This window comes from Podarcis melisellensis, assembly GCF_964234715.1.
Source record: "Podarcis melisellensis genome assembly, chromosome: 3".
Lineage (NCBI taxonomy): Eukaryota > Metazoa > Chordata > Lepidosauria > Squamata > Lacertidae > Podarcis > Podarcis melisellensis.
The window spans coordinates 32,161,257-32,187,413 of NC_138530.1; the positions used below are offsets into that span (position 1 = coordinate 32,161,257).

A 26,157-nucleotide genomic window follows, 5' to 3' on the forward strand; every position below is an offset into this window, starting at 1 on the left:
ATCAGTTAATTTTCATACCACTTTGTATGTGTTCACAAATTCTGGAGTAATCTGCTAAAAACAATCACATTTAAACACATATTTTATATCAATGTATGTGATAAATACATGTGATCAATGTATGTGACGCGGGTGGCGCTGTGGGTAAAACCTCAGCACCTAGGACTTGCCGATCGCATGGTCGGCGGTTCGAATCCCAGCGGCGGGGTGAGCTCCCGTCGTTTGGTCCCAGCTCCTGCCCACCTAGCAGTTCGAAAGCACCCTTAAGTGCAAGTAGATAAATAGGTACCGCTTTATAGCGGGAAGGTAAACAGCGTTTCCGTGTGCTGCTCTGGTGCCGGTTCGCCGGAGCAGGTTCGTCACGCTGGCCACGTGACCCGGAAGTGTCTGCGGACAGCGCTGGCTCCCGGCCTCTAGAGTGAGATGAGCGCACAACCCTAGAGTCTGTCAAGATTGGCCCGTACAGGCAGGGGTACTTTTACCTTTATGTGATAAAATGTATGTTACATTGTGAAAGACGTGCTGGACTAGCTAAACTGACAAGAGGTCCTGAAACCTTCTTAACTTAAGCCATTCTGGAAGCAATACTAAACTGACACTCTCAGGCTGCATGAAATTTGGTTCAGAATTACTGGTAACAATGAATTTGACTTAGGAAGCAGGAGCTGGCTATGGTACTGTGTGCTCTTCCCCTAACCTCTCTCCTCCTAAACATAAGTACACTACGTGATCCTGCCAACTAACCAGAGATCACTCTTAATCCAGCATTTGAACTCAGAATGTGAAACTGGTTTTAAATCCTGTTTAAAAAAATTAAGAACGATGAACTTATTTCCACCTATTCCTTCCTTTGTAAATTCATTAACTGGCTAACCTACCTCTTATTTTACTCCCAAACTGGGAGGCACAAGAGGACTGTGGAAATTTGCAAGCTTTCTGGTCCGGCCAGGCAATGGTCCAATCCATACCTTCCTCTTATTTTCTCTCAAAAGTATGGAGCAACGTCTGGCAAGCAGACAAGGCAGATTCTAACTTAGCAAAATCCTTGGTGAAATCCAAGGTTCAAATTAAAGTTCTTTATACATGAGATTCAAGATAAAGCAAGCAAGAAAAACAGGAGGTTGTTTTAAAATGAAAATAAACAGCATCTTATAACTAGCTCTTATACTTGAAACAGATACTAAAGTTATTTTTAATAAGTTACATATGAACTGTAAGATACTTCAACACGCCAATCACAAGCAAGCAGGCAAAGCTTCCCCAAGTAAAACAAAGAAAAGGCTATTTCTGAAAATGATCTACAGTAGTTTTATTTTGTGTTCTAGGAGGGCAAAGACAAAAAAGAGGGAAGCAAGTGATCAATCAGACAGGGTGCAATTCTTTTCAGGTTTCACTAGTGATGTGAGGTTTTCAGAAAATTTAAATTGGAACATTTTCAGTTTGCATCAGAAAATTGTCTTATTGCTTAGAGAACAGCCAATTTTGCATGTTTTTTTTACTTATGCAAGGGGCACGGGTGGCGCTGTGGGTTAAACCACAGAGCCTAGGACTTGCCCATCAAAAGGTTGGCAGTTCAAATCCCCGCAAAAGGGTGAGCTCCCATTGCTCAGTCCCTGCTCCTGCCAACCTAGCAGTTCGAAAGCATGTCAAAGTGCAAGTAGATAAATAGGTACCGCTCCAGCAGGAAGGTAAACGGAATTTCCGTGCGCTGCTCTGGTTCCCCAGAAGTGGCTTAGTCATGCTGGCCACATGACCCGGAAGCTGTACGCTGGCTCCCTCGGCCAATAAAGCAAGATGAGCACCGCAACCCCAGAGTCGGTCACGACTGGACCTAATGGTCAGGGGTCCCTTTACCTTTACCTTTACTTATGCATTTAGTGAACAAAGCTAAAAACTTTGAAACTATCAAGCTTGCCTAATAATTATTTGCATCAATTCATTATTAGTAATGAATTTATGAAAAGGAAAGATTTCTGTGGAAAAATAAAAGCACTGGAATGTTTTCTCCTTTCTTCGTGAAGACATTTTTATTGTAATTTTAACAGTTTTTTTATTTCAACAGTGCTGTGGCTTTATGGGAACCTAAAAGGCAACAGGCAAATGGCAACATGGGTAAACAAAGAAAGAAAACAAGCAGAAATGAGAATGACAATGGAAAAGCAATTCAAAATAGTCTGACTTAAATCCAAATTTATAGTGCAAGGATAAAACTCTTCTTGTTCTAAAAGTGGTTTAAAGTGAGAATGTCCTAATATGTCAGAATGGACTGATTTAAATCACCAAAAATAATAATTAAATATTTAGACTTAAGTTTTTCTGCATTTTCAGAACAAAAGTACATACCAATTGGTTGCTACAACAATTAAAAAGCATACTGATATGCAACTAAATAAAGCATTAGAACCACAATCCAAAATGTCTGGTTATGCAACCCACATGCCTTTTACATTACACACAATCTGCTTATAGACAAAGGAGGACAAGTGGGAAATTAATAAACTTCTGTTTGCCTCTATGTACATTTACCATGATAATTGCTAAGATCACGTACTTAGAAACAAGGAACACAATACAGTATGAGATAAGGGAGCTGGATTGTTGGCTAAAGACCCATAACTTTCCAGAAACAAGAGTAGTACGGTAATTATTGGACAAAAATTCTTATTTTTTTCGTGTGCAGGATTTAATTAAATGTGCCTGCTAAGATGGTTACAAACTGGAGTTTTTCAGGAAAGTAGAGAATATAAATTTCAAGTACATACAATCTAGTGGGATCCAATGGGCAGAATTATTTTCATTGCAGGTGCTATGGGAACATATTCTTATGCTCACTTCTCCCAACACAAATCGATTCTCATTTCTGGCCAAAATTCTTGGAAAGCTAAAGAAATAAGCTGAGGGATCAATCATATTGGCTAGGATCCTCCGCATCTCCCTTCTATCAATCTACTCTCAAGTGCTGGCAGAAGATTTTAAATAATTATACCACTTTAAATTCTATACACAAAATACACAAAATCAGATGAGGGGGTGGGGATTGCCCAATACTGACTTGTACTATGAAGCATTCCAATTCCGCCAACTTTGTTTCATGATTTAAAAATCTTGTAAACATCGGACCACACTGTAGAAGGTATTGCTGAACCAAGGTCCACACCTTTTTGGAATGAGAACATGGCAGTACTACGAAAAATCACTTTATTCTCAACACCTTTCAAACATGGGGTGTCTCCCATCTGCTCCTCATTATTTCAAGCTTAGAGATTTTTATAAGAATAATATGCCGGTCGCCCAGGAACAGCTCTGGGTGGACCTGAGATGCTTGGGTCTGGGCCTCACAAGGTTTGAGGCCATTTTGCTAATACAGTAGAGGGCAATCTGGGAAAGGACTGTTGGCTAATATATATAGGGCACTGACAGACACTACTGACGGGCCCCTAACAGAATTGAAAAGTACATGGGAAAAGGAGCTTGGAAACAAGACTGAGGATACACACACACACACACACACACACACACACACACACACTTACTTCACAACCTTCAAAAGCTCTCTAACCAGCAGTTAAACAGCAAAGAGAAACAAAATCAAAGTGACAATTACACTATTTCATCCCTTCTCTGCAAAAGTCTGGTCACTGATTTATTAAATCTGAAAATTTAATATTTTTAAGTGTATTTTTCCTCCATGAACAGCCTGCTAAAAATGCTTGGTATGTGCTGATATAAACATTTTGGTTTTAGTCTGAAAGGAGAAAGAAGCCAAAATCCTTCTTCCAACTGTTTTCCATATTTCCCACAAACAGTAATGCTTCCTGGCTTGCTGTCAAACTCTTTCTGCCTCTTCACAAGGTTTGGTCTCTCATGTACTTGTACATCAACACATTGCCGTTCCTTCTTCAATTATTTTAATGGATGCAGCTATCTGGAGAAAAAAATTTTTGCTAACAGATTCCTACTGCTTCTTGGATAAGCAATAGTTTAAAAAGAAACACACTGGAGGAAGTAGGAATGTTAGTCATTTTGTGCTCATTTGGCTTTTAAGGGCAGCACACATCTGAATTTCATAAAATCAAAGAATTGTAGACTTGGAAGGGACCCAGAGGGTCATCTAGTCCAACATTCAGATTCGCATAAATAATCCACGTCTTGGAATAAAGTGACACTGAGATGAAACAGCCACACCCAATTCTTCATTCTAAATTAAGAAAAGCCTGGACTCCTTGTAGTATACCCCAGGGATTTCCCCTGTAAACTATCCCAAGTTATGCAGACTGAAGGTCTGATACCAAGGAACTGTAATTAACTCCTCTCGTCTTGCAGTCTCTTGTTCCAGCAAGAAGCCTTTGCAAAGCAGAGGGATTTCGTGTAAACCACCATCTCATCCCTCAATGACACCCCTCCTCCTCTCCACCCTGTCCCACATCTGCAAGAAGATCTTAATTTGGTCTGGAAGACTACAGTACTTGAAAAGCCTGTATTGGCTTAAGGCTCCCTATACTACATAGAGCTCAGGATCATGCTGCCTAAGGGTTAGAAATTATCAGCAGATATAATACTCTCCTGTGAAATGTTGCTATTCTCTTTAGCTCCCCTAAAAATTACACACTTTCCAAAAAGGAATATTAGAGTTCAATTTTGCAATAGACTAAATTTCAGTGACAACTGCAATTATCCGGAATAATTGGTTAAACCTTGTCCAAACCCTTCAGAGTATAGAGACAGAAAATTTCATCCAGAAGCAGGCATGCTCAGTCTGGTTCATTTACTTTATGACGGAGATGTTATCTGTACTAACAAGTCCAACACATGTACACAAAAGGGAAGTTAGGGTTCAAACAAATGCCACATCTCACTGAAACACATCACAAATTTTATATTTTGTGAAGTACTTCTTTTGTCTGCCCTGACTCTACTTCCAATCCAGCTCTAAAAAAATGAGAAAGGACAAAACCTTTCTCTCTACGTATTCTCTCCATCTAATGTTTCTGTAAACTTCTATTATGTATTATTTCTAAGACAAACAAACCCCCCCCCAAACATGGACTTGCATCATAAGGAGGGTGTTCCAACTTCATGAAGGTTTTGTTTGTCCTTTCTGTACCTTTTCCTGCTCAAGGATATTCTTTTTGAGATGAGGCAACCAGAATTGTACACAGCATTTTCAACACAGCCATACCATATACATCTTTTAGGGTACTTGTTAGCCCCACTCCCCCTTTCTTAAGCCCAAACATGGGATTTTCGTTGTTCACAGATGCTGCACACTTAGTTGACATTTTAATGGATCTATTAATCATTACCATACTGAAATTTTAGTGTTGTATGGGTACTACCAAACCAGTGAAACACCAGCTCAGACTGAGCCTGCTCCCCTAAAAGGAAGTGGCAGTAGTGCCAAAGAACTTGCTAGCAGCCACAGCAGAAGTACCAGTTACCACAGGAACCCAGGCCAGCAGCGCTGTACCAACCAAGTTGCAGGGAGCCAAACAAAATGCCATTGCAATAGGAATGGCGCAGTGTCCGAGTCCAGAACAAAATGATGCTTCATGGGAGCATGTACAGCTTTCACTGACCTACTTCTAGCAAAGAGACCAATGTTAGCCTCAAGAGACAAAGACTGAATTGGGAACATCTCCCCCCCCCCCCCATAAACATAGAAGGCAGGAGGAGGGTGCTGGCAGAAATCATGCAGAGAATGAGCAGGAAGCTGAAGGGGCTGCAGAAACAAGAACAAGGACTTAGCCACCCCGGGTAACCTACTCAGTCTGCCTCATGTGTCATCCACAAACATGGGAACCTCACAGTTCACACCTACTTCCAGATGATTTCTGCAAGTAGCATCAGTGTTAATCTAGAACAGGGTGATCCAACCCATGGCTCACAAGCCACCTGAGGCCCATGAGGCTTTTTTGGCAGCCCTTGGCAAGAAAACAACACATTAAAACCTTAAAAAATTGTGGTTTTCTCATGCGTTGTTAACAAAAGCACATACATCTGTTTGTGTACTAAATTTGTTTAATAATTAAATATATTGAATCTATTGTGTGTTTTATGTATTTAATTAAGTATATAAATTGTGTATATTAAGTATATTGCAAACGCTTTAATTAATGATATGTAAATTTAATTCAGTGTGTGGCCTGCGGGTTCTGTGATGAAGTACTCTTGCAACCCGCCTGGTATGAAAAGTTGGACTGCCATGATCTAGAACCCGGGAGAACCTACTGCTTACTTACATCCATTGCAAGAACTCTCTTTTTACACCTATCCCACTAAACAGACTTAAGAAACCGCAAAGCAAAGGTCTTTCCAGATCATTCTTCCTTCCAGTACTGTGACCATATAGTGATAGCTTTAGAAAGATTGTACAAAATGTTCAGCCCACAAATCCTTAAATATGCAAAGCAAAGCAAATAAATAAACAAACAAACAAACAAATAAAGGGACATTAGTAATGAGGTCCCAATGCCCCTACAAAAAAAAGTGCAGAAAACCAACAAACTGTGGAATGAATTGAATTCAAGTGCCCAACAGTGCATACAATGCATTTCCACATCAAAAAAGCTTAGAAGTATATCCTGTGATTTAGTTGTACATATGATTCTTCCACAGGCCCATTCAACATCTAAATAACTCTTACCTCCCCAAAGGCTCCTCGGCCAATCACCTTCAAGATTTCAAAGTCTTCTTTATGTAGTCGCATCTGTTTCACTTTAGACGTGAAAGGCTTGGCTGGAAGAAAGGAAAATATCAATCATTTTAGGCAGAGTTTTTAATATATTAAAAACCTGTATACAACTAACATTTAAGAATGAGTGGTATAATCCATTATCTACCAAAAACTAATCAAAATTATCAGGATTTGACAACATGTGCACAGTAGACATCATTCTAAATACATACAGCAAGTATTTGAAATACCTCCATGGTATTTACATATTACCGTCTGCAGAAATTTTTGAAGTTAAAATCTTATTGAGCTTTTTTTTTGGGGGGGGAACTAAGTTGTTGAGCCCCCCCCCCCATTTTTTGGGCCAAAGTTGCAGAGGTTTTTTTGCAAAATCACAAATAAATTAGATGTTTTTGAGCTATTTATTAGGAAAATCAGCAAAAACGATGCTGCCCGACATCAGTTGCCATATGTTCCCGGACATTTAGCTGATTTCTGGCTGGATTCTGCTTTCGACTGTGGTATTCCAGCTGTGCCCAGGAAATTCTGGACATATGGCACCCTTAAGCTAGAAGGTTGTTCATCTATCCATATCAAAATGGGAGCAATCTACAGTTATTTAAAGTTTAAAATTAAATAAATAGGATTGGGAAATACTATCATGAATTTCCATATTGTAGCTATTTGATACCTTAAAGAGCTACGCAAAAGAATAGACTCTGGAAAGGAACTGTGGTTTGTCATGTGGGGATTGCGGAAAACTTCACCTGTCAATTTTTTCTCTTTTTTTCTGGCTCTCTTTTCCTCTGGTCATTCTACAGAACTCACAAAACACAAAGGCTGAGAAAACAGAACTGACAGTCTAAACCAAATGGACAGTCTGTGATAAATTGTCATGAGATAGAAGAGGTAACTCATTATAAACACATTTCAGCTATAACCTTAAGAGGAGTCCAATTGGAGGGTTATGGGCAGAGCCCTTCATATTAGTTGTCCACTGAACTCAAAATTTTCCCACCAGCTCTCAGCCATTTGAACACTAGAGGAAAGAGCCATAGCTCAGTGGTGGTGTATCTGCTTTGCATACAAAGAGTCCCAGGCTCAATCCCTGCCATCTCCAGGTCGGGCTGGGAATGTCCCCCACATGGAAGCCACTGCCTATCAGTGGAAGCAATACTGAGCTAGATAGACTAGTTGCCTGACTCAGTATGAGACAGCTTCCTGATTTTGAGAACCCAGAAATGCTCCTGCAAGTTATCCTTGTGCCAAGGTTTTATTAAGCACCTGAGCAATTTAAGCACCTTGTGGGCTGTGGTAGAGCCATCTGCTTTGCATGTGAAAGGTTCCATCTTCAGTATCCGCATATAGGTTTGGAATAGGCTCATATGTGAAACCTTTGAGAGTTGCTGCCATTGTTGATACTACTGACCTACATGGGCTCATAGTCTAAGTGTAAGGCAGCTTCCTACATTCTTAAGAAACAGGGTGTAAGAAAAAGTATACTTTCAAGGAAAATGTACATATCAAAAATATAGGAGTCAATCTGAATTTATGATGCAAGTTTCTTAATTTTGATATTTTAGACTACTCCTCTAACCCACTGATCTCTTTGTGTCTCTCTGATGCCTATTACCCTTCCCTCTCTTTATTTGATATTAGATTCCTCATGTCTCTACTTCTCCTTAGATTTAACCAAGTAATTGACAATCTAAGCTACATACTGCTTGTATAATGTTTCTTTTGGTTTTTTTTAACTGCAACTTTTTTTTCATTCTAAACTTTGGTTTGTTGTTTGGCTATTAATTCCCCCTTATATGAATGGTGCACCATGACTCTTAGCTAAAGATCTCAAACACGTGTTGGTGGAGTGTACATTCATGTGTATGTGCAGGCGAGGTCATGCATTAATAAGAAGCTGTCGTGGGAATACTTGAAAAATAAGCACGGGTAAAAGTAGGGGGGGGGAGTAACTTCTAAAATATGCCTGTACTACATCTGATGATTTATGATATCACTACATCTTTAATAATGTTTAGAATACTTTTCATGACTAAGAAAATAGTTAAGGAACTATGTGACCATAGGGTTCCATAAAGACAGATAGTGCAAGAATAATTAATTCCCTGGGCCATTTATTTTTGAACAGCTCTAACTTGAGAGGTCAATTTGCTGTATCATCAACATCATCATAATTTCTCTGTATGTAAACATCTGCAGTCTTTGCAGCAGCAAAATCATTAAGAAAAAAACTCAGTGGCCAAACTATGAAGATGTTCTCTCACAGCAGTTTCATTGCTTGGTCAGCGAAGAGGTCTGAGCAAGCAGCTACTGCTTACTGGATAAGAACATAAGAAAAATTCTGCTGGGTCAGACCAATGATCAACCTAGCACATCATTTCTAATATTAACTATGCAGATACTTTTAAGACTCCCACAAGCAGATTGTGAAAGCAACTGTCCTTGTCATTTTGCTTCCTTTATCACCACTGAACATAAACAAAGCTTCTATCATGTCACCTCTCACTCACCTTTTCTTTGAATCAAAAAGCCCAAATGCAACCTTTCGTTACATTGGCAAACTGGAATCTTGTGCAGATGAAACAAGCAGAAGAGCACAACATTGACCTCTAATGAAATTTGCTGCCCTGCCACAAAAGAGTTCCAATCATTGCCCACCCAGTTTAAAATTAAACTAGGAGCATTTCTAAAGTGAATCTACTTCCTAATATAAGGATATTTAACCAAATCCTGTGGACTAACACATTAACTTTTCAATCAAAATGAGTGTTGTACAGGCTACTACAGAGGATGTTGACATGGGACTCCATCTTATCAAGTTCACACACATTACTGCCTCCCACAAAACCAGCAGGACTTAGAATTCTGGCTCTCCGTGACTGATTCTGGAAGAAGATCAGAAGGGCAGTGCTATAGGGCTTACTGGCTCTGGAAATATGATGTGGGAGGATCAGAACTAGGGGAAACAGAGCAGACAAGCAGGGATCAGGTAAACATAGAATTTGGACTGAACATTCTTAGTGCATACAGCAGGCTTAGCTTACAGAAGGGATAGAACAGGAAAAAATTCCACAAACGCAGAGACCGAGAACCACAAGATGAGATGCAATTAAGAAAAACTCCTGTCATGTGCTGTTGACCAGCCTGTCAGCAATCTCTTTCTACTTAAGAGGGGGCAGGACTATAGTTCAATGTTCCAGCACATGCTTTGCAGGGAGATGTGCACAGGTTCCATTCCTGACATCTTGAAAATGATCAGATAGAAGGTGTCAGAGAAGGTAAAGGTAAAGGTACCCCTGCCCGTACGGGCCAGTCTTGACAGACTCTGGGGTTGTGCGCCCATCTCACTTAAGAGGCCAGGGGCCAGCGCTGTCCGGAGACACTTCCGGGTCACGTGGCCAGCGTGACATCGCTGCTCTGGTGAGCCAGAGCCGCACACGGAAACGCCGTTTACCTTCCCGCTGGTAAGCGGTCCCTATTTATCTACTTGCACCCGGAGGTGCTTTCGAACTGCTAGGTTGGCAGGCGCTGGGACCGAGCAGCGGGAGCGCACCCCGCCGCAGGGATTCGAACCGCCGACCTTTCGATCGGCAAGTCCTAGGCGCTGAGGCTTTAACCCACAGCGCCACCTGTCAGAGAAGACATCTACGTAAAGCCTCAAAGGGTTGCTGGCAGTTAGACTAGACTAGACAGAAAAATGATCTGACCTTTTAAGGTAGATTCCTGTGTTCTTTTTACAGGGCAGAGAGAGTCAAGAACAGCCAGATGAGTCCAGTTTGTGTTTAACTGTCAGTCAAAAACATAGGAAGGAGGACTGGTTTCTGTCATATAATGGAACATACATCAAACCCATTCATGACTGCGCTCTGGACAAAACACACTGAAAAGTGTGCCTTGCAAAAAGTAATTCACAGTGGGAAAGTGACCAAATAAAAATGGCCCCCAGGCTCTTCTGATTTGGACTCTGAAGCCAACACAGCAAGGCATGATGCTGTTACACAGGAAATCTACAAAATACTGCTGCAGTGCAGATGGATGATGGCAGCAATGTGCAAGAGGAATTACGCTGTGCAACCCTTCCTTCTTAATATAGGCATAGAAAAAGTCCAGAGAATGAAGGGAAGGATAGACACACATACACTATAACAGAATACGGACTCCAAAAACGGTCAAAACAACAGCCGGGGGGAGAGGGGGGAGCGACACAGAAATTTGGTTTGCAAGTCTGAGCTATCAAAGCCAAAACAGGGAAGAAAAACAAAAGATGGAATGAAGAAGAGTGAATCAACCCTTCACACACAAGCACACATATATTCTAAAGGCACTTAAAAAAAGAAGACTGCAACTGCCTGCCAATTTTCTGTCTAGCAGATGAGGGAAAACCCTATAGTCTGCAGGAATGGCAGCTGGGTAACAGAATGTTATTTACACCAAGGTTAAAAAAGAAAGAAAAAGCCACAAACATCTCTCTCAATTTTAACAGTTATTACTCTGTTTTCACTCTTTAGAATCATTCTTCACATACTTTTCCTGACAAACAGAAAAGTGCCAACATCTGGAAGTAAAGCTGAAAAAGATCTGGCATTTCCTGAAAATATAAAGTACACCCACAGGTTCCTGCCCTTTAATAGTATAGTTACGAAAATAATATTCTTACTCCTAATCATGCACAAAAATGTAACACATTTCTAGCTAGGTCAATTGGAGATCACCCAAACATCATTGGCTACACCCTATTCCACCCTAGGATGGATAATTTAAATTTTTTGTTAAACAATCAGTTTTTAAAAATTTAAAATTGAGTTATTTCAGTTAAACCAGATATTTTTCAAAAAATAAATGAAATGAAATAAAATTGTAAAGACTACATTTCTGGCCTACCCTCATGTAGCTTGTGTTTAAGATACTCATATCCTGCTTCAAAGTCCTGATGGTCTCTCAGAGTGGTTTACAAAAAGGTTATTGCAATAAAAACCATATTCAACCCTGGTATCAGAAAAAGAAATAATGTGGTGACCTATGGTACAATAGTTCAGGTGACATTTCCTGCCCTCATCCTTCTGCCATCACCTACTAGGCCCTGAAGCTCACTGATGATCTATGAGGCAAGGGAGTGGGGTTGAGAACTTTTATCTCATTCCACCCATGACAAAAGCAATCCTTCCCTTGCTGGCAGTTACGAGGCAACAGCCCCCATGGATATGAGACAGAGCAATTTGCTTTTACTCAGCCTGTAATGGAATAAAGTCTTCTTTTGCTGACAGCAATTTTAAAAGATGGACCATTCATTCATCATACTGGGGACTCCGGATCCAGTCTTTACCTATGTCGCAAGATTCAGGTAGGTAACCATGTTGGTCTGACACAGTCTAAATAAATAAATAAATATTTTTGAAAAATAAAAATAGCCTAAAGGTAAAGGTAAAGGGACCCCTGACCATTAGGTCCAGTCGTGACCGACTCTGGGGTTGCAGCGCTCATCTCGCTTTATTGCCCGAGGGAGCCGGTGTACAGCTTCCAGGTCATGTGGCCAGCATGACTAAGCTGCTTCTGGCGAACCAGAGCAGTGCATGGAAACGCCGTCTTAAAAAGGTAAAGAGACCCCTGACAGTTAAGTCCAGTCGTGAATGACTCTGGGGTTGCAGTGATCATCTCGCTTTACTGGCCGAGGGAGCTGGCGTTTGTCCACAGACAGTTTTTCCGGGTCATGTGGCCAGCATGACTAAGCCGCTTCTGGCAAACCAGAGCAGCGCACGGAAACACCATTTACCTTCCCGCCAGAGTGGTACCTATTTATCTACTTGCACTTTGACGTGCTTTTGAACTGCTAGGTTGGCAGGAGCTGGGACTGAGCAACGGGAGCTCACCCCATCATGGGGATTTGAACCTCCGACCTTCCAATAGGCAAGCCCTAGGCTCAGTGGTTCAGACCACAGCGCCACCCGCGAAAGCTCATACCTAGAATAAACTTAGTTGGTCTCTAAGGTGCTACTAGACTATTTTTAAATTTTTTGAATTTTTTAAATTTTTAATTCATTTTACCTATGTTGGTTTGACAGAAAATTAACTTTTAATTTATTTTATATGCACCATTACATTCACAACCTCTCCCCCTCCCCATCGCTTTGATTTAAATCAATACATCCTGCTCCACTCTTGACCCCAATAAGCAACACATTTAAGGTCAGAATGAGAAATCAGATGATTTTATCTGTGAGTGATAAACTACCAGCGTAAAGGACACCAAGCAAATTGCTATTGTACAACAAACAATATGCAGTGTAATCCTATGTATACTCAGAAACAGTCTCAGTTCAACTAAACTTCCAGGTAAGCGTGAAATAACTGCAGCCTTAGGGTTGTATCCAATAGTCCACATGCTTAGTTCCGCTGGTGCAACGGGACTTCTGTTTCCTCATGTCCCCCTGCATGTTTCCTAAATTGCTCCAGAGGGTTCCCCAATCCTCTGGAGCTGATTTTTAGAGTGCAAATAAGGCTGGAGGAGATGGGAGAGAAAGAGAAAGTTCCCTCGTGAACACAGAGGTTTGTTGCAAAAGCAGAACTGCAGCATTGGATGCCACCATGAAAACCCCAGTTTCCTCCAAGGATCCCAAGACTGTCATTTAGCCTACCAAAAGTCTTAGGACACAGGTAACCTTAGACAGGAACTTGGTCAAGGCCACCTAACAAGTGTCACAGCTAAGCAAGGATTTGAACCAGATTCTCCCATATTGAAACAACAGTTTAATCGCCATGCCACACTGTCTGTGATATGTATCCAACAATGCTGAGGCTATTTCTGCTATTATAGGATCCTTTACCAAAAGAAGTAAAATAAAAGCCATTACTACTTAAGAAACAGAACCTAAAATTAACTCACTTTACATATTTAATTGAAAACAGTCAAATTCACTCTATCAGGGTGCACAGAATACATACCATTATCTACAGTCTATTGCTTGGTAGTTGCTGGGATTTTTGCAAATAACACTGATTTGTTGGGCTGAACCAACAAATTACTTATGTTAGCTAAATAAGAGTACACAGTCAGAGGCAGTTAACACAAATTTGTTGTGTCTTAATAGTTAAGAGATCTGAGTATGCCACTCTTTGTAAATTTAACACACATGGTGAATTCTATATTTTAAAAGTACAGTGGTACCTCGGGTTAAGTACTTAATTCGTTCCGGGGGTCCATACTTAACCTGAAACTGTTCTTAACCTGAAGCACCACTATAGCTAATGGGGCTTCCTGCTGCCGCCGCGCCGCCGGAGCACAATTTCTGTTCTCACCCTGAAGCAAATTTCTTAACCTGAAGCACTATTTCTGGGCTAGCGGAGTCTGTAACCTGAAGCGTATGTAACCTGGAGCATATGTAACCTGAGGTACCACTGTAGTTCACTCAGTGCTGAATTCAGTCCACTCCTACACTATATCTAGACTTATTTCACATATGCTCAGTTTTTGAATATTTGGGTACAGTTAAATCTACCGTGCAATTAGGCTGGAAGCATATTTTAAATTCCTAAGCAACTGCAAAAAAAATCTTTGGAACTATGCAGGAACAAGCTGTTTGTTGCTTTAAATTAGTGATGAAAAGTAGCTGTGTAGTCTGAATTTCGTACAAGTCCCAGTGGGTTGTGTGTCACAGAGAAGCAAAAGCAGCACTTCTTTAGAACCAACATACCATTTTAATGCTTTCCTAGAAAGATCTACAGAAGAATAACATCCAAACTCTTATTGGTATTGGGCTTCAGATCCACCCAGAAACAAGTTGGTTTCTAATCTTCTGGTGTGCTCCAGTTCCGTGTGACTGGGCCATCTTCAGATGCCTCGCAGAAGCCAGCTATGGAGAGTGAAGTGGCAAGTCACCACCTCATGGTTGTAGATTATGGTTGGGGAACCTGTAACCCTCCAAACCCTCCAAACTACCATGAGTCCCAGGTAGCATGACCAGCAGTTGGGGGGTGATGGGAGCTGGAGTTCAAAAAACATTAAGAGGGCCACAAGTTTTTCAACCCTACTTTATATTCTGGGAACTTTTCTCATGCCCAATCATAATTTACCCAAAAGTCGAGGGACTTTCCAATACATAGTGAAAAAACCACACAAACTCATGTTAGCACAGGACAAGTATTATACGTAAAATAGGAGGTCAAGAGCTATTTTCCAGGTAAATAAAGCTTGTATTCTTCACATATACACATGTCTCATAGTGCAAAATCCTATGAAGTCTACCACATTGGGGGCGGGAGAGAGACAGACACACACACACACACAGACAGGCTTTGCATTTGCCGAATATGGTATTTTCTTTGTCATCAACAGTTTCCATATACAGACTGCCTTCTTATGAAACAGAATAGACACCAGTTTATCCTGCCAATTATGCTCTTCTTTTATATTATATTTTTATATTAGGCCTTCATTTACTTTTATTCTTGTTCAATAAAATCTAGCACTGAAGCTACTGCAGAACATCCTATAGTTGCGGCTGCTTAGTGTAAAACGAGGTGGATCCACCCATCAGGATCAAGCACTGCTAATGTACACTTTCTCAAACACTTTGAATCACACTGTCCTTCTATGAAGCTTATTTTGCAGTCTGAATGCTCTAAAATTCTAAGCATTATCTTCCAGCCAGGTCTGCAATCTTTTAGAGTTTCTGCAGCATTCAACAACCATTCATCTGAGAAAGCACATTCATCTTTTCCCCCAGGACAATATTTTCTCCCAACCTATACACCATCTATATAGCTCTACCCTTTTGGCTGGGATATCTCTCGTTACTCACAGCTCAAATGAACTCTCAGTGCTTTGGAAATGTGTATCTGAGAAGACCAGCGTGTGTTTTTTCTGGGGTACTTAAGGGTACACAGTACTGCCCCCTCAAAATGTTAAAAGTGTGGCACTTACTGTAAGAACTTTATGGTCAGTACTAGCACCCTTTTTTCTACAAAAAAAAGCACTCAAGAAGACAATTACCAAAAGATCTATTTCTCTTCTGCCAAGTGATTTGCTACACCAGGAGACACAATGTATCATTCATTCCCACCCACCCACCAAGTCAACCACTAGAGCAGGAAGAGTAACTCATTGCCTTTCCTAGGAGAAATTAGTTATACTGTAGGCAGTTCCTAGCCTGCAAAAGCTGAATACATGCAACATATCAGGAGTGCAGCCTAGAAATGTCACCCACATGTCATTCACTATCATGAGATAACAAGTTTTCTTGCTGTGGGATTACTTGCATATATACAAGGCCTGCAAAAATACTTTCCTATAGTCTTTCATTGTTGAATACAATCACTCCTATTTCAAACAAAGTAGCCCATGTTTTTAAATGTTACTAAATAAATGTAATTGCAATATTGTTCTTCTGAAAAGAAAACTAAAACAATCTTCTTCCTTTATAGTAAATAAGACATATTAATGGAAGTCAAAATATATTTCTGGCACCAAGTTATGATTTTCTTGTTTACTTTTGGTTGGTTGGGTTTTCTGGATGGTCTTTTAGCTTCTATTGTTTTATGATTATTGTGTTTTACTTTTATTCTTTTACTGCTGATGATCTGTTTAGATGAGGGGTGGCTTAGACATTTTTGAAATAAAGAAAGCTTCATTATGTTTGTTTGTGCTCACTCCGAGGTAAGTATGTATAGGATTCCCACCTTTACTGCAAGATTAATACTCTCACTTAACTCAAAGGGACTTTTTCAATGGCTAATGTGCATGGATTAAACATTTAAGTATTTCCTCCAACATTTTTACTTTTTCATAACAAAAAAGTATTCACCTTAGTTAAAAAAATAATTTTAATGATATATTATGATTACAATTATTAGCTCTACACTAAGAACAGGAATAGTTTAACCTATACTGTATTACACAACTTAAATATTAATAAACATAAAATGAAATCCACATCTCATTATTTGAATTAATAATACCACTTTATGCCCACAGACTCTGAGGAGCCTCAAGGATTATGCAGTCTAAAACTGTGCAATGAATCTGTACACCTATGCGAACTCCCTATATTATACATGGCATTGCTTCTGAAGTAGTCTTGCAGAAAAGCTATCAAAGACGAAAAGCCAAGTGCTGACGATTCATCAAGCTGCTCTTCACATCTGGTAAATTTGCAAAGCTCAATGGCGTTTAGTGCTCTTGCCTTCTTTCATGTGCATATGAATATGCCTGATTTTCAGGAACCAAGAAGAGAATAGTAAAGCCCCATTTTACTCAAAGCACTCAACTCATAGATATTACTACTCCTATTCCAACTCTGACTACTTTATTACCCACCCTTCACCCTAAGGTCCCAGGAGGGGTTACAACATTAAAACACAACATTAACAACAGTTTAAAACACCTTACAATCATAAAAAATAATAGGGTGAGTCATAAATGAATGGACAGAACTGAGAAAGACACTTCAGTTTAGATAACCACACCCTTTCAGACTTATAGACTACTGGTACTTAGTCTACTGAATATGTACTTAAGGCCTGAAAGATTTTGCAAAAATCGTGGGTGCTCAATGGAAACAAAGATATTGATGCTGAAGAACTGTGTGGTGAACTTACAGCAATAGCTTGAAGACTTTCAAAGTCTATGCTACCATAAGGAGTACCTCTCTTCATACTACAGCAAAAACTCCTGGATAATGTGCCTAATGTTTCTATTGCTCTCAGGCAGAACTTTCCAAACTTCTCATGTTGGTGACACACTTTTTAGACATGCATAATTTCATGACACAGTAATTCAGTTTTACTAGCAAACTGGAGGTTAAACAAACCCCTTCCCGGGCCCGGAAGGAGAGCAGGGAGAGTTCACACAACACACCTACATACTGCAGCCAACACACTAATGTGTTGCAACACACAGCTGGGAAGCCCTGCTCTGAGGATCCTTCTCAAACTTCCACTGTCAGTGGCAAGTGGTGATCGTAATTTCTCAAAGCTCAAACCTATAAAAACTTACATATTGTCAACCATGTTGTAAAGGAGACTAGTTGGCAAACTGACAGCTATATCCAATTGATATATGCCCAATCATCAGCAATTGACCTGAAGGAATTGGTTACAAAATGTGCCAAGGAAAAGACATGCAGAGATTTTGATTTTCCTGAAATTGAATCTTTTAAGAAACTTAAATTTTAACATCGCAATTCACAAGATTATTCAAAATGATTTGTGTGCTAAAACATTTTTGTATTTGAGAAAGATAATCAAAGATTGTTGCATTACTTATTCTTGCAATTTAAAATAAATTTAGCAATTTAAAGTTTTGTGCTTTTCATTTTTTCTACAAGACACCTGTTTTTGAACAATAGCAATTGGTGAGGGGGTGCAAGTACAGAGGTGAATTTAGGGCAGCTTGGTTGGTTTCACCGCACTGGGTGCCGAGCTCAGGGGGTACCACAGGGCGTTGCAACTATGACATTGAGCAGAAAGGAAGGCAAGAGGCTTTTGGCGGAGTGGGGTGGGGTATTAGCTTCACATAGGACACCACTGACATTTGAAAGACAAAGTGCACCCCTGCAAGTAGTTAGGCTTGCCCAGGGTACAAAATAGCCTGGCAGGAGCACAGTATACTATACTAGTCTCCAAACTAACAAAGTTATTTCATTGCTTCAGATAGAAATGGTATATTAAAATGATCTGAAGAAATATCAGAGATGGTGGGGAAGCAAAATATATGCTTTAAGCATAGGTTCCAATCTGTCCTCTTTCCAACATCTACAAACTTAACCTAAACTTTTATTTTATTTATTTGAACATTTATAGACCATAAAAATATCCAAGCAGATAACACTACAGATGAATACATAAGTACATGGAACCATATACCATGAAACGTTTCGGTTTTCAAATGCCATAAAGCCGGAAGTAAGTGCCTCAGTTTTCGAACGCGCCTCAGAAGTCGAACTGGAAATGCGGCTTCTGTTTTGAGTTTTCCGTATTGAAGCTTCCAGCTTGAGGCTTCCGGTTTTTAAATGTTTTGGAACTCAAACTGTCTTCCGGAACGGATTACGTTCGAAAACCAAGGTACCATTGTAAAAACAATACTAAACAGCATGTGGAATTCCTTTTGTATGTCAGCCATAGGCAAAACTAGTAACAGTTTATTTTAAATATGTGTTCTTAATCTTCTGGGTAAGTCTACATCTGAACCAAATAGCCGCTTGAGATCAAGGTGGCGTCTGTCAAACTAATTGTAAATAAGCTTTTGCTCCACTACTCTACAGAGTCAGATCTAAAAACAGGAGCACAGAGAATCCTATACAAAGAAAGAAAGAAAGAAAGAAAGAAAGAAAGAAAGAAAGAAAGAAAGAAGGCTACACTAGCTTGCTACAGACAAAAAAGTGGTCCATGCACTGATTTCTGACAGTATATTCAGCAGCAGAAATGAACACAATTTTCTCACCAAAGACTCCTGTTATGTATTAATTTATATACTACCGTATTTTTTCGCCCTATAGTACGCACTTTTCCCCCTCCAAAAATGAATGGGAAATGTGTGTGCGTCCTATGGGGCGAATGCAGGCTTTTGCTGAAGCCTGGAGAGTGAGAGGGGTCGGTGCGCACCGACCCCTCTCGCTCTCCAGGAACCTATCCGCAAGCTTTGCAAGCCCGGCGGGAGTTCCTGCAGTCTCGCAAGGCTTGCGGGCAGCAGCCTGCAGCCCGAAGCACGGGGCACCCTCCGGAGGGCGCCGCGTGCTTCGCGCAGGTGTCCGCAAGCTTTCCGAGCCCGGCAGGAGTTGCCACCGGGCTCGTAAGGCTTGCGGGCAGCAGCCTGTTCTGGGGGCTGGGGGGGGAAATAAATTATTTTTATTCATTTCCCCCCCAAAAGAACAGGGTGCATCCTATGGTCTGGTGCGCCCTATAGGGCGAAAAATACGGTACTTAAGCCAAAATCGGCTTTACAAAATATGAAAACCAACTATGCAACACTGTTAAAATACACCATAATTAAAAAACACTCCTTAACTATAATACACAATAAAATAGTCATGTTAATAAGCAGCTATAAGATAAGAGCTGAAGTTCTATGAATCGGTAACTAAATAAGATGAATAGGAATAAAATGATAGTTCTCGTAACAGAGGGATATAAGAAGTCGGGTCAAACCCAAATCATAATTGGGATCTGGGGTTTTAAACATTTTAATATATAGAGGCCTGGTAGATCAAACCAAAGGCCTATTTAGCCCAGTAGTCTGTTCTCACAGTAACCAACCAGATGTCTATGCAATGCCTACAAACAGCACACATGATCTCAATAGGACTTTTCCACCATGATCCCCAGCAACTGGCATTCCGAAACATACTGCCTCTGATACTTGGGGCAATAGAGGCATCATTACTAGTAGCCACTGATTCAGCAGGGCTTTTCTTAACAATTTCAGAAAAATGCACATGTATAATATATTCACTGAAGGTTGGCTTGGCTCAGTCCCAGTTAGCAAACATACTGATGCACTCTTAAATGACTCACCAGTAATGGAAAAACTGGCCAAAAGGGAGTTACAGTATTCAATTCTCAGAGTCATGTGAGTAAATGTTAGTTGTTCTGAAGCAAATAAGGGTGTTCCCTGTGTAAACTGAACTACTGGAAAAACATTTCTACACAAAAGCAAAAACTGACCATGGAGAAATTAGGTCATCATTAAAATGGCACCATCTTTTTCTATGGAACGTATTTCAAAGTTATTCCAAAAATGATTTTTTGTTCAGTTGCACACCTGATTTGGAAATTAAATATTACTGACATTTTCTGAACATTCACATATATATTGGGTTCAATAGCACTGAGGGTAGTTTTAGAGCTGTACAACAATGGCTACATTGTACCACTTAAAACTGAACTTTGGAGTTACATCTCACCTTGGTTAGCTGCATGACTAACAGTTCCAAGACATAATCATATATTATGTCTAAAATAGTCTCTATGCAGCACTCCGCTGTGTAGCATCATGCAAGCTGCTTTGAAAAGACAGGAGCTGTATGGCAGCAGTGCCAGATGGACCACTGAGAATACACTGCGTTCCTCCAGGCTTGATGAACTGAAACTCAGATGGAAAGTAAAACTACTTGCTTCTTTTCTTTGCCATTACTTATCTGAGTGGTTCACAATCACATCAGAAAAAGAAAGGCAGGATTCGAAGCCTAATAAAATGAAAGGCTTTACAAAGGGTCAGTGGCAGGTCACAACTCTCTCTCTTCTAAACACAAAAGGCCACATATACAATTTTCAATTAGAGCAGACCAATAATAGTCTAGAGTTGCTATCTCCCGAACACAAGATATTAGCAGAATTTACCTGCATCCTTCAAACCACCAGTATACTCTGTCAAAACCATTTTGAAGTGTTTACTCAGAAAGCTACAGTGAGCTCAATAGGACTTACTACTAATAGGTACCACTACAGCAAGAAGGTAAAAGGTGTTTCTCTGAGCTCTGACTTCCATAATGGTATCCCATTGCACCAGAAGCGGTTTAGTCATGCTGGCCACATGACCCTGAAAGCTGTCTGTGGACAAACGCCAGTACCTCAGTCTGAAAGTGGAGATGAGCACAGCACCCCATAGTTGATTTTGAGTGGACTTAACCATCCAGGGTTCCTTTACCTTTACTGCTAATTATGAGTACATAATCCTTAGACTGACAATTCTCTATTTAACTCTGTGTGTGTGTGTGTGTGTGTGTGTGTGCACGCGCGCGAACACTTGCATAATTTTTTATCATTTTCTATTTACACACAGAGAACTATGTTTTGGGCAGCCAACAGAAACACTGCAACTAAATGCTTAATATATCTACAACTTTTCTTATAAAGTGTTTAGATGAAACCTACAACTTTAGTCTTAAACACAGAGAACAATACACCTCTAAACCAACAGAAATGGCCCATTCTATAATGTATGTTTTAAAGAGTATTTTAAATAACACACATCACACTACATGAAATCTCAAGGTTTATTAAACAGTCTATCTAGATCTTTAAGTGTTCTACATAAAAATTAAACCACACATTAATCTTTCTATAACATGTACAAATAGGCAGAAAATGAGGATGGTAACATGTTGCCCAACAGTGGCTTCACCTGTCAGCCTCGTGGATCCGTGAGGGTATCCTATGCCAAGCTCTCAGAGACTGCTAAGCTCTTTCTACCAAATGTAAGTCAATAAGGTGCCCTTTTATATTTGCTGGTGCCTTCCCAGCATTTCTCACTTTGCACTGGGAGAGGATGAAGCATGGTAATCTGGGGTAGACATTATTGTTGGCATCCATCTGTCTCAAGAGACAATGGAGTGCACCTCTAGGGATGAAGACAAACCACAATGTTAGCAGCACCAAAACGACCTCCCCAGGGCACAAGTCTGAGTGGTGTTTATGGAGGGCCTGGGCCGCCCAGATGCCATCCCGCCCCCTCGGTCTTTGGATTTTGCCCTTCTGTTTCCCATAGATTAACAGTGATTTACTATTAGAAGTTAGAGATATAGCATATATGACCAAATTAATGAGCAAAGCAGGTGATATCCACTTTACAAGAATAGTTAAAACTCATTTTCAATGAAGTATTGAAGTTAAGGTTCAAGATGGTGCTAGGAATTACCGTATTTTTCGCCCTATAGGACGCACCGTCCCATAAGGCGCACCTAGTTTTTTTGGGGGGAAATAAAGGGAAAAAAATTATTCCCCCCCCAGGCGCGGGGTTGGGGCGGGGGAGGCCCGCCGGAGCTTCCCCTGACCCCAGCCCCCAAACAGGCAGCTCTCTGCAAGCCGTGGGAGCCCAGGGCTGGCTCCCGCCGCTTGCGGAGAGGTGCGCGAAGGCACCTCTCCGCAAGCAGCGGGAGCGCTCCCCCCGCTTGCGGAGAGGTGCGCGAAGCTTGGACGCGCTGAGCTCAGCGCGCCCAGGCTTAAGCATGCAGGCACCTCTCCGCAAGCGGCGGGAGCGCTCCCCCCGCTTGCGGAGAGGTGCGCGAAGCTTGGACGCGCTGAGCTCAGCGCGCCCAGGCTTCCGCATGCAGGCACCTCTCCGCAAACGGCGGGAGCGCTCCCCCCGCTTGCGGAGAGGTGCGCGAAGCTTGGAGAGCGAGAGGGGTCTGTGCGCACCGACCCCTCTCGCTCTCCAGGCTTCAGCGAAAGCCTGCATTCGCCCCATAGGACGCACACACATTTCCCCTTCATTTTTTGAGGGGAAAAAGTGCGTCCTATAGGGCGAAAAATACGGAGGATCCTAAAATACTTAAATGTTACATTACCAGAGATATTGGAATCATATGGTTCACATTGTAAATGGATTAATTTATTGTTTTACCTAAACTAATAATGGATTCTTTTGTCTTTTCTTTTTACTGTAGAAAATTGTATAATAGTGTCAATGGATTCTGTTTAATAATCAGGCCTTGTTGACCTGAAAACAAAAATGAGCAATGTCGAACAGAAGGATACAGATGGGGTAAGGATTAAAGATTTAGGAAGCAGTTGCCACTATTTCCCAGACAACTTCCTAAATCCTTAGATACCCTCCAATCTACAATCCTGAAAATCTCCCAAAGGATGTTTATGAAATCTGGTGCAAGTATAAAACCTGCTTCTATCAGATTGCCTTGTGCAGACTTAACTCTGTTGTGATTTAGGCTACTTATCTGGTAGAAAATTCCATTTGAGCTCCATGGAATTTACCTTTTTATGTGGTTATATCAGGTTTGGTCATTTTAACTTTAAACTATAAACCTCCCTATAAATCTATGAGGAACAGAAGGGCAAAATCCCATTAAACCAAAAACCAGTTCACGCCTATATATCTACTCAAAGGTAGAGTCCCATGGAGTTCAAATGGGCTTACTCAAAGGTAAATGGAAACAGATAAATAGGTTTTACAGAACAAACTTGCAAAGTCAACTCTTGGTCTCCATCATGAATGTTCTCTGTCTTACTCTCTGATCTGACATAGCAAAGTTGCAATTTCTTATGGCTGCCATTTATGCATGACAAGTGGGATGATTCTTACCTTTTTTTCTTTGAACAGACCCTCTACAATTTTCAAAACAATTATTTTGATACCCCTTCATTTCCAAGGGTGGGATTCTCACTATGTAGTCTAGGAACAAACACAAGCCCCAAATTCATTTTGCTCATCCAGAACTAGCTGTACAGTTCTTTGGATCTCAGCTTTTGTATATCAAGTAGAATTATGATATGACATTTACATCCTCTGTCAATTTACTTGCATTCATTAGATCATAAAGATGTAAGCTAAGCCTGACATTCATGTGAGTTTAATAGCACCTATATTTTGAGAGGATTTGTAAATACCTGTAGCAATTATTATTGTTGTTGTTGTTGTTACTATTATTTGCTAGTTTTAAACAAAGTTACATTGAAAAAGCAAGGAATGCTGTACATATATTATGTCGGATATAACCTGACGAAATGAAATTACAAACAAGTTTTTTCAAAGTTTAGTCTACAAAGGCATTGCTGCAAACAGTAAACAAAATTCAGATGAGGGAAGTGGGAGCCACAACAAAATGGCGGAGTATAACCTGACCCACTATAAAGACCCACTCCAGCATATTTTAAGCTGAAAGTAACTGAAGCAGAGCAATATATCCCTCCAGTTTTCCTATTTCCATTTCCAACCGAGACTCAACAGTTCATGACTACCAAGAATACTCCATTCTCTTTGTGCTGGTTTTCTCTCCCTCTCCTTAGTTTAAGATTAGTTCTGCAAACACTGCAGTTTTCCCAAGCATTGTTTCTCAGTGGCCCCATTTTAGCTCCAATACATTCAGCCCAAAACACTTGATAAAGGAATCTGGCTGTCCAATTTATAATCTAGTTAATCCTCATTGACAATAATCCTTCACCTCCTCTTGCAGTCCTCAAATTAACAAGCAAAGCTGTTTATTGTAATATATATACCGTATTTTTCGCTCCATTGGACGCACCCGACCATAGGGCGCATCTAGTTTTTAGAGGAGGAAAGCAAGGAAAAAATATTCTGAATCAAATGTTGTATAAACTACTGTATTTAATAAACAACCGGTATATCAGAATCACATTACAGCCATGTAAAGTGAACAGCAGTCAACAATGGCATTAAGAACCATCATCACTGTCATTAACAAATGAAGAGATACTTTAAGGTTTGAGTACTCTTCTCGTCTTCTGTGAACCCCAAGAACTCATCACTGCTAGAGTCAGAATTTATGAAGCTCAGTTGCTCACAGTCACTGACATCACTTTCTTCGCTATCTTCATGTAAAATACCATCTTCATACCCATCCAAAGCATTGCTAATGCCACATTTTTTCCTCTCAATCCTCTTCTTCCCCTCTCTCAGCGAACAGCCTGCCAGCTGCTTGCAAACATTCCCTTTACTTGAATTACAGTCAAGAAACAGCCAAGCAGAGCTTCTCAGCGGCAGGCTTGGGAGGCTTTCCTTTTCCCCACTTTTTTCTCCCCCCCCCCCAAGCAGAACAGTCCCCTTTTCCAGCCTCCTCCTCTCCATCCCTTTCACCCAAACTCCTCAGGGGACGTCTACAATTTCTCCCCTTCACTGCTCCCTCTCCTTTGCCCTCTACCATGACTCTCCACTCATGGCAGCCTATGGTACCTCATCTCCCTTCACCCAGCTTCTTGGTCCCCCTCCTCTCCGTCCTCTTCCTCCCCTCTCTCAGTGAACAGCCTGCCCGCTGCTCCAAACCTTGAGGGGAAGGGCAGGCTGCTGGCAGAGCAGCACCCCCCACCCCCATTCAGCAGCCCAAGAGTGTGGGGCATGGGCGCACAGCCTGCCCACTGCTCCAAACCTTGAGGGGAAGGGCAGGCTGCTGGCAGAGCAGCACCCCCCACCCCCATTCAGCAGCCCAAGAGTGTGGGGCATGGGCGCACAGCCTGCCCACTGCTCCAAACCTTGAGGGGAAGGGCAGGCTGCTGGCAGAGCAGCACCCCCCACCCCCATTCAGCAGCCCAAGAGTGTGGGGCATGGGCGCACAGCCTGCCCACTGCTCCAAACCTTGAGGGGAAGGGCAGGCTGCTGGCAGAGCAGCACCCCCCACCCCCATTCAGCAGCCCAAGAGTGTGGGGCATGGGCGCACAGCCTGCCCACTGCTCCAAACCTTGAGGGGAAGGGCAGGCTGCTGGCAGAGCAGCACCCCCCACCCCCATTCAGCAGCCCAAGAGTGTGGGGCATGGGCGCACAGCCTGCCCACTGCTCCAAACCTTGAGGGGAAGGGCAGGCTGCTGGCAGAGCAGCACCCCCCAACCCCATTCAGCAGCCCAGAAGCGCGGGGGATGGGCGCACAGCCCTCCCCTTGCTCCAAAGCTTCCCGGGGCTGCAAAGGGAAGCCGAGGCTGCCGGCAGACAAGTGAGGCTCTCCCTACCTCCCCCATTCAGCAGCCCAGAAGCGCGGGGGATGGGCGCACAGCCCTCCCGTTCCTCCAAACCT

The 26,157-nt window shown here is 41.5% G+C and overlaps 1 protein-coding gene across 4 annotated transcripts in view; it reads right to left on the minus strand.

Annotated features, from left to right (window-relative positions):
- Positions 1-26,157, minus strand: part of CDC42BPA (CDC42 binding protein kinase alpha) — a 165,230-nt gene that overhangs the window by 112,360 nt on the left and 26,713 nt on the right. For all 4 annotated transcript variants that reach the window (XM_081903652.1, XM_081903651.1, XM_081903650.1 and 1 more), the window contains exon 2: positions 6,644-6,735. In XM_081903652.1, the coding sequence (XP_081759778.1) occupies positions 6,644-6,735 (92 nt within the window). The remainder of the gene's footprint in view (positions 1-6,643; positions 6,736-26,157) is intronic.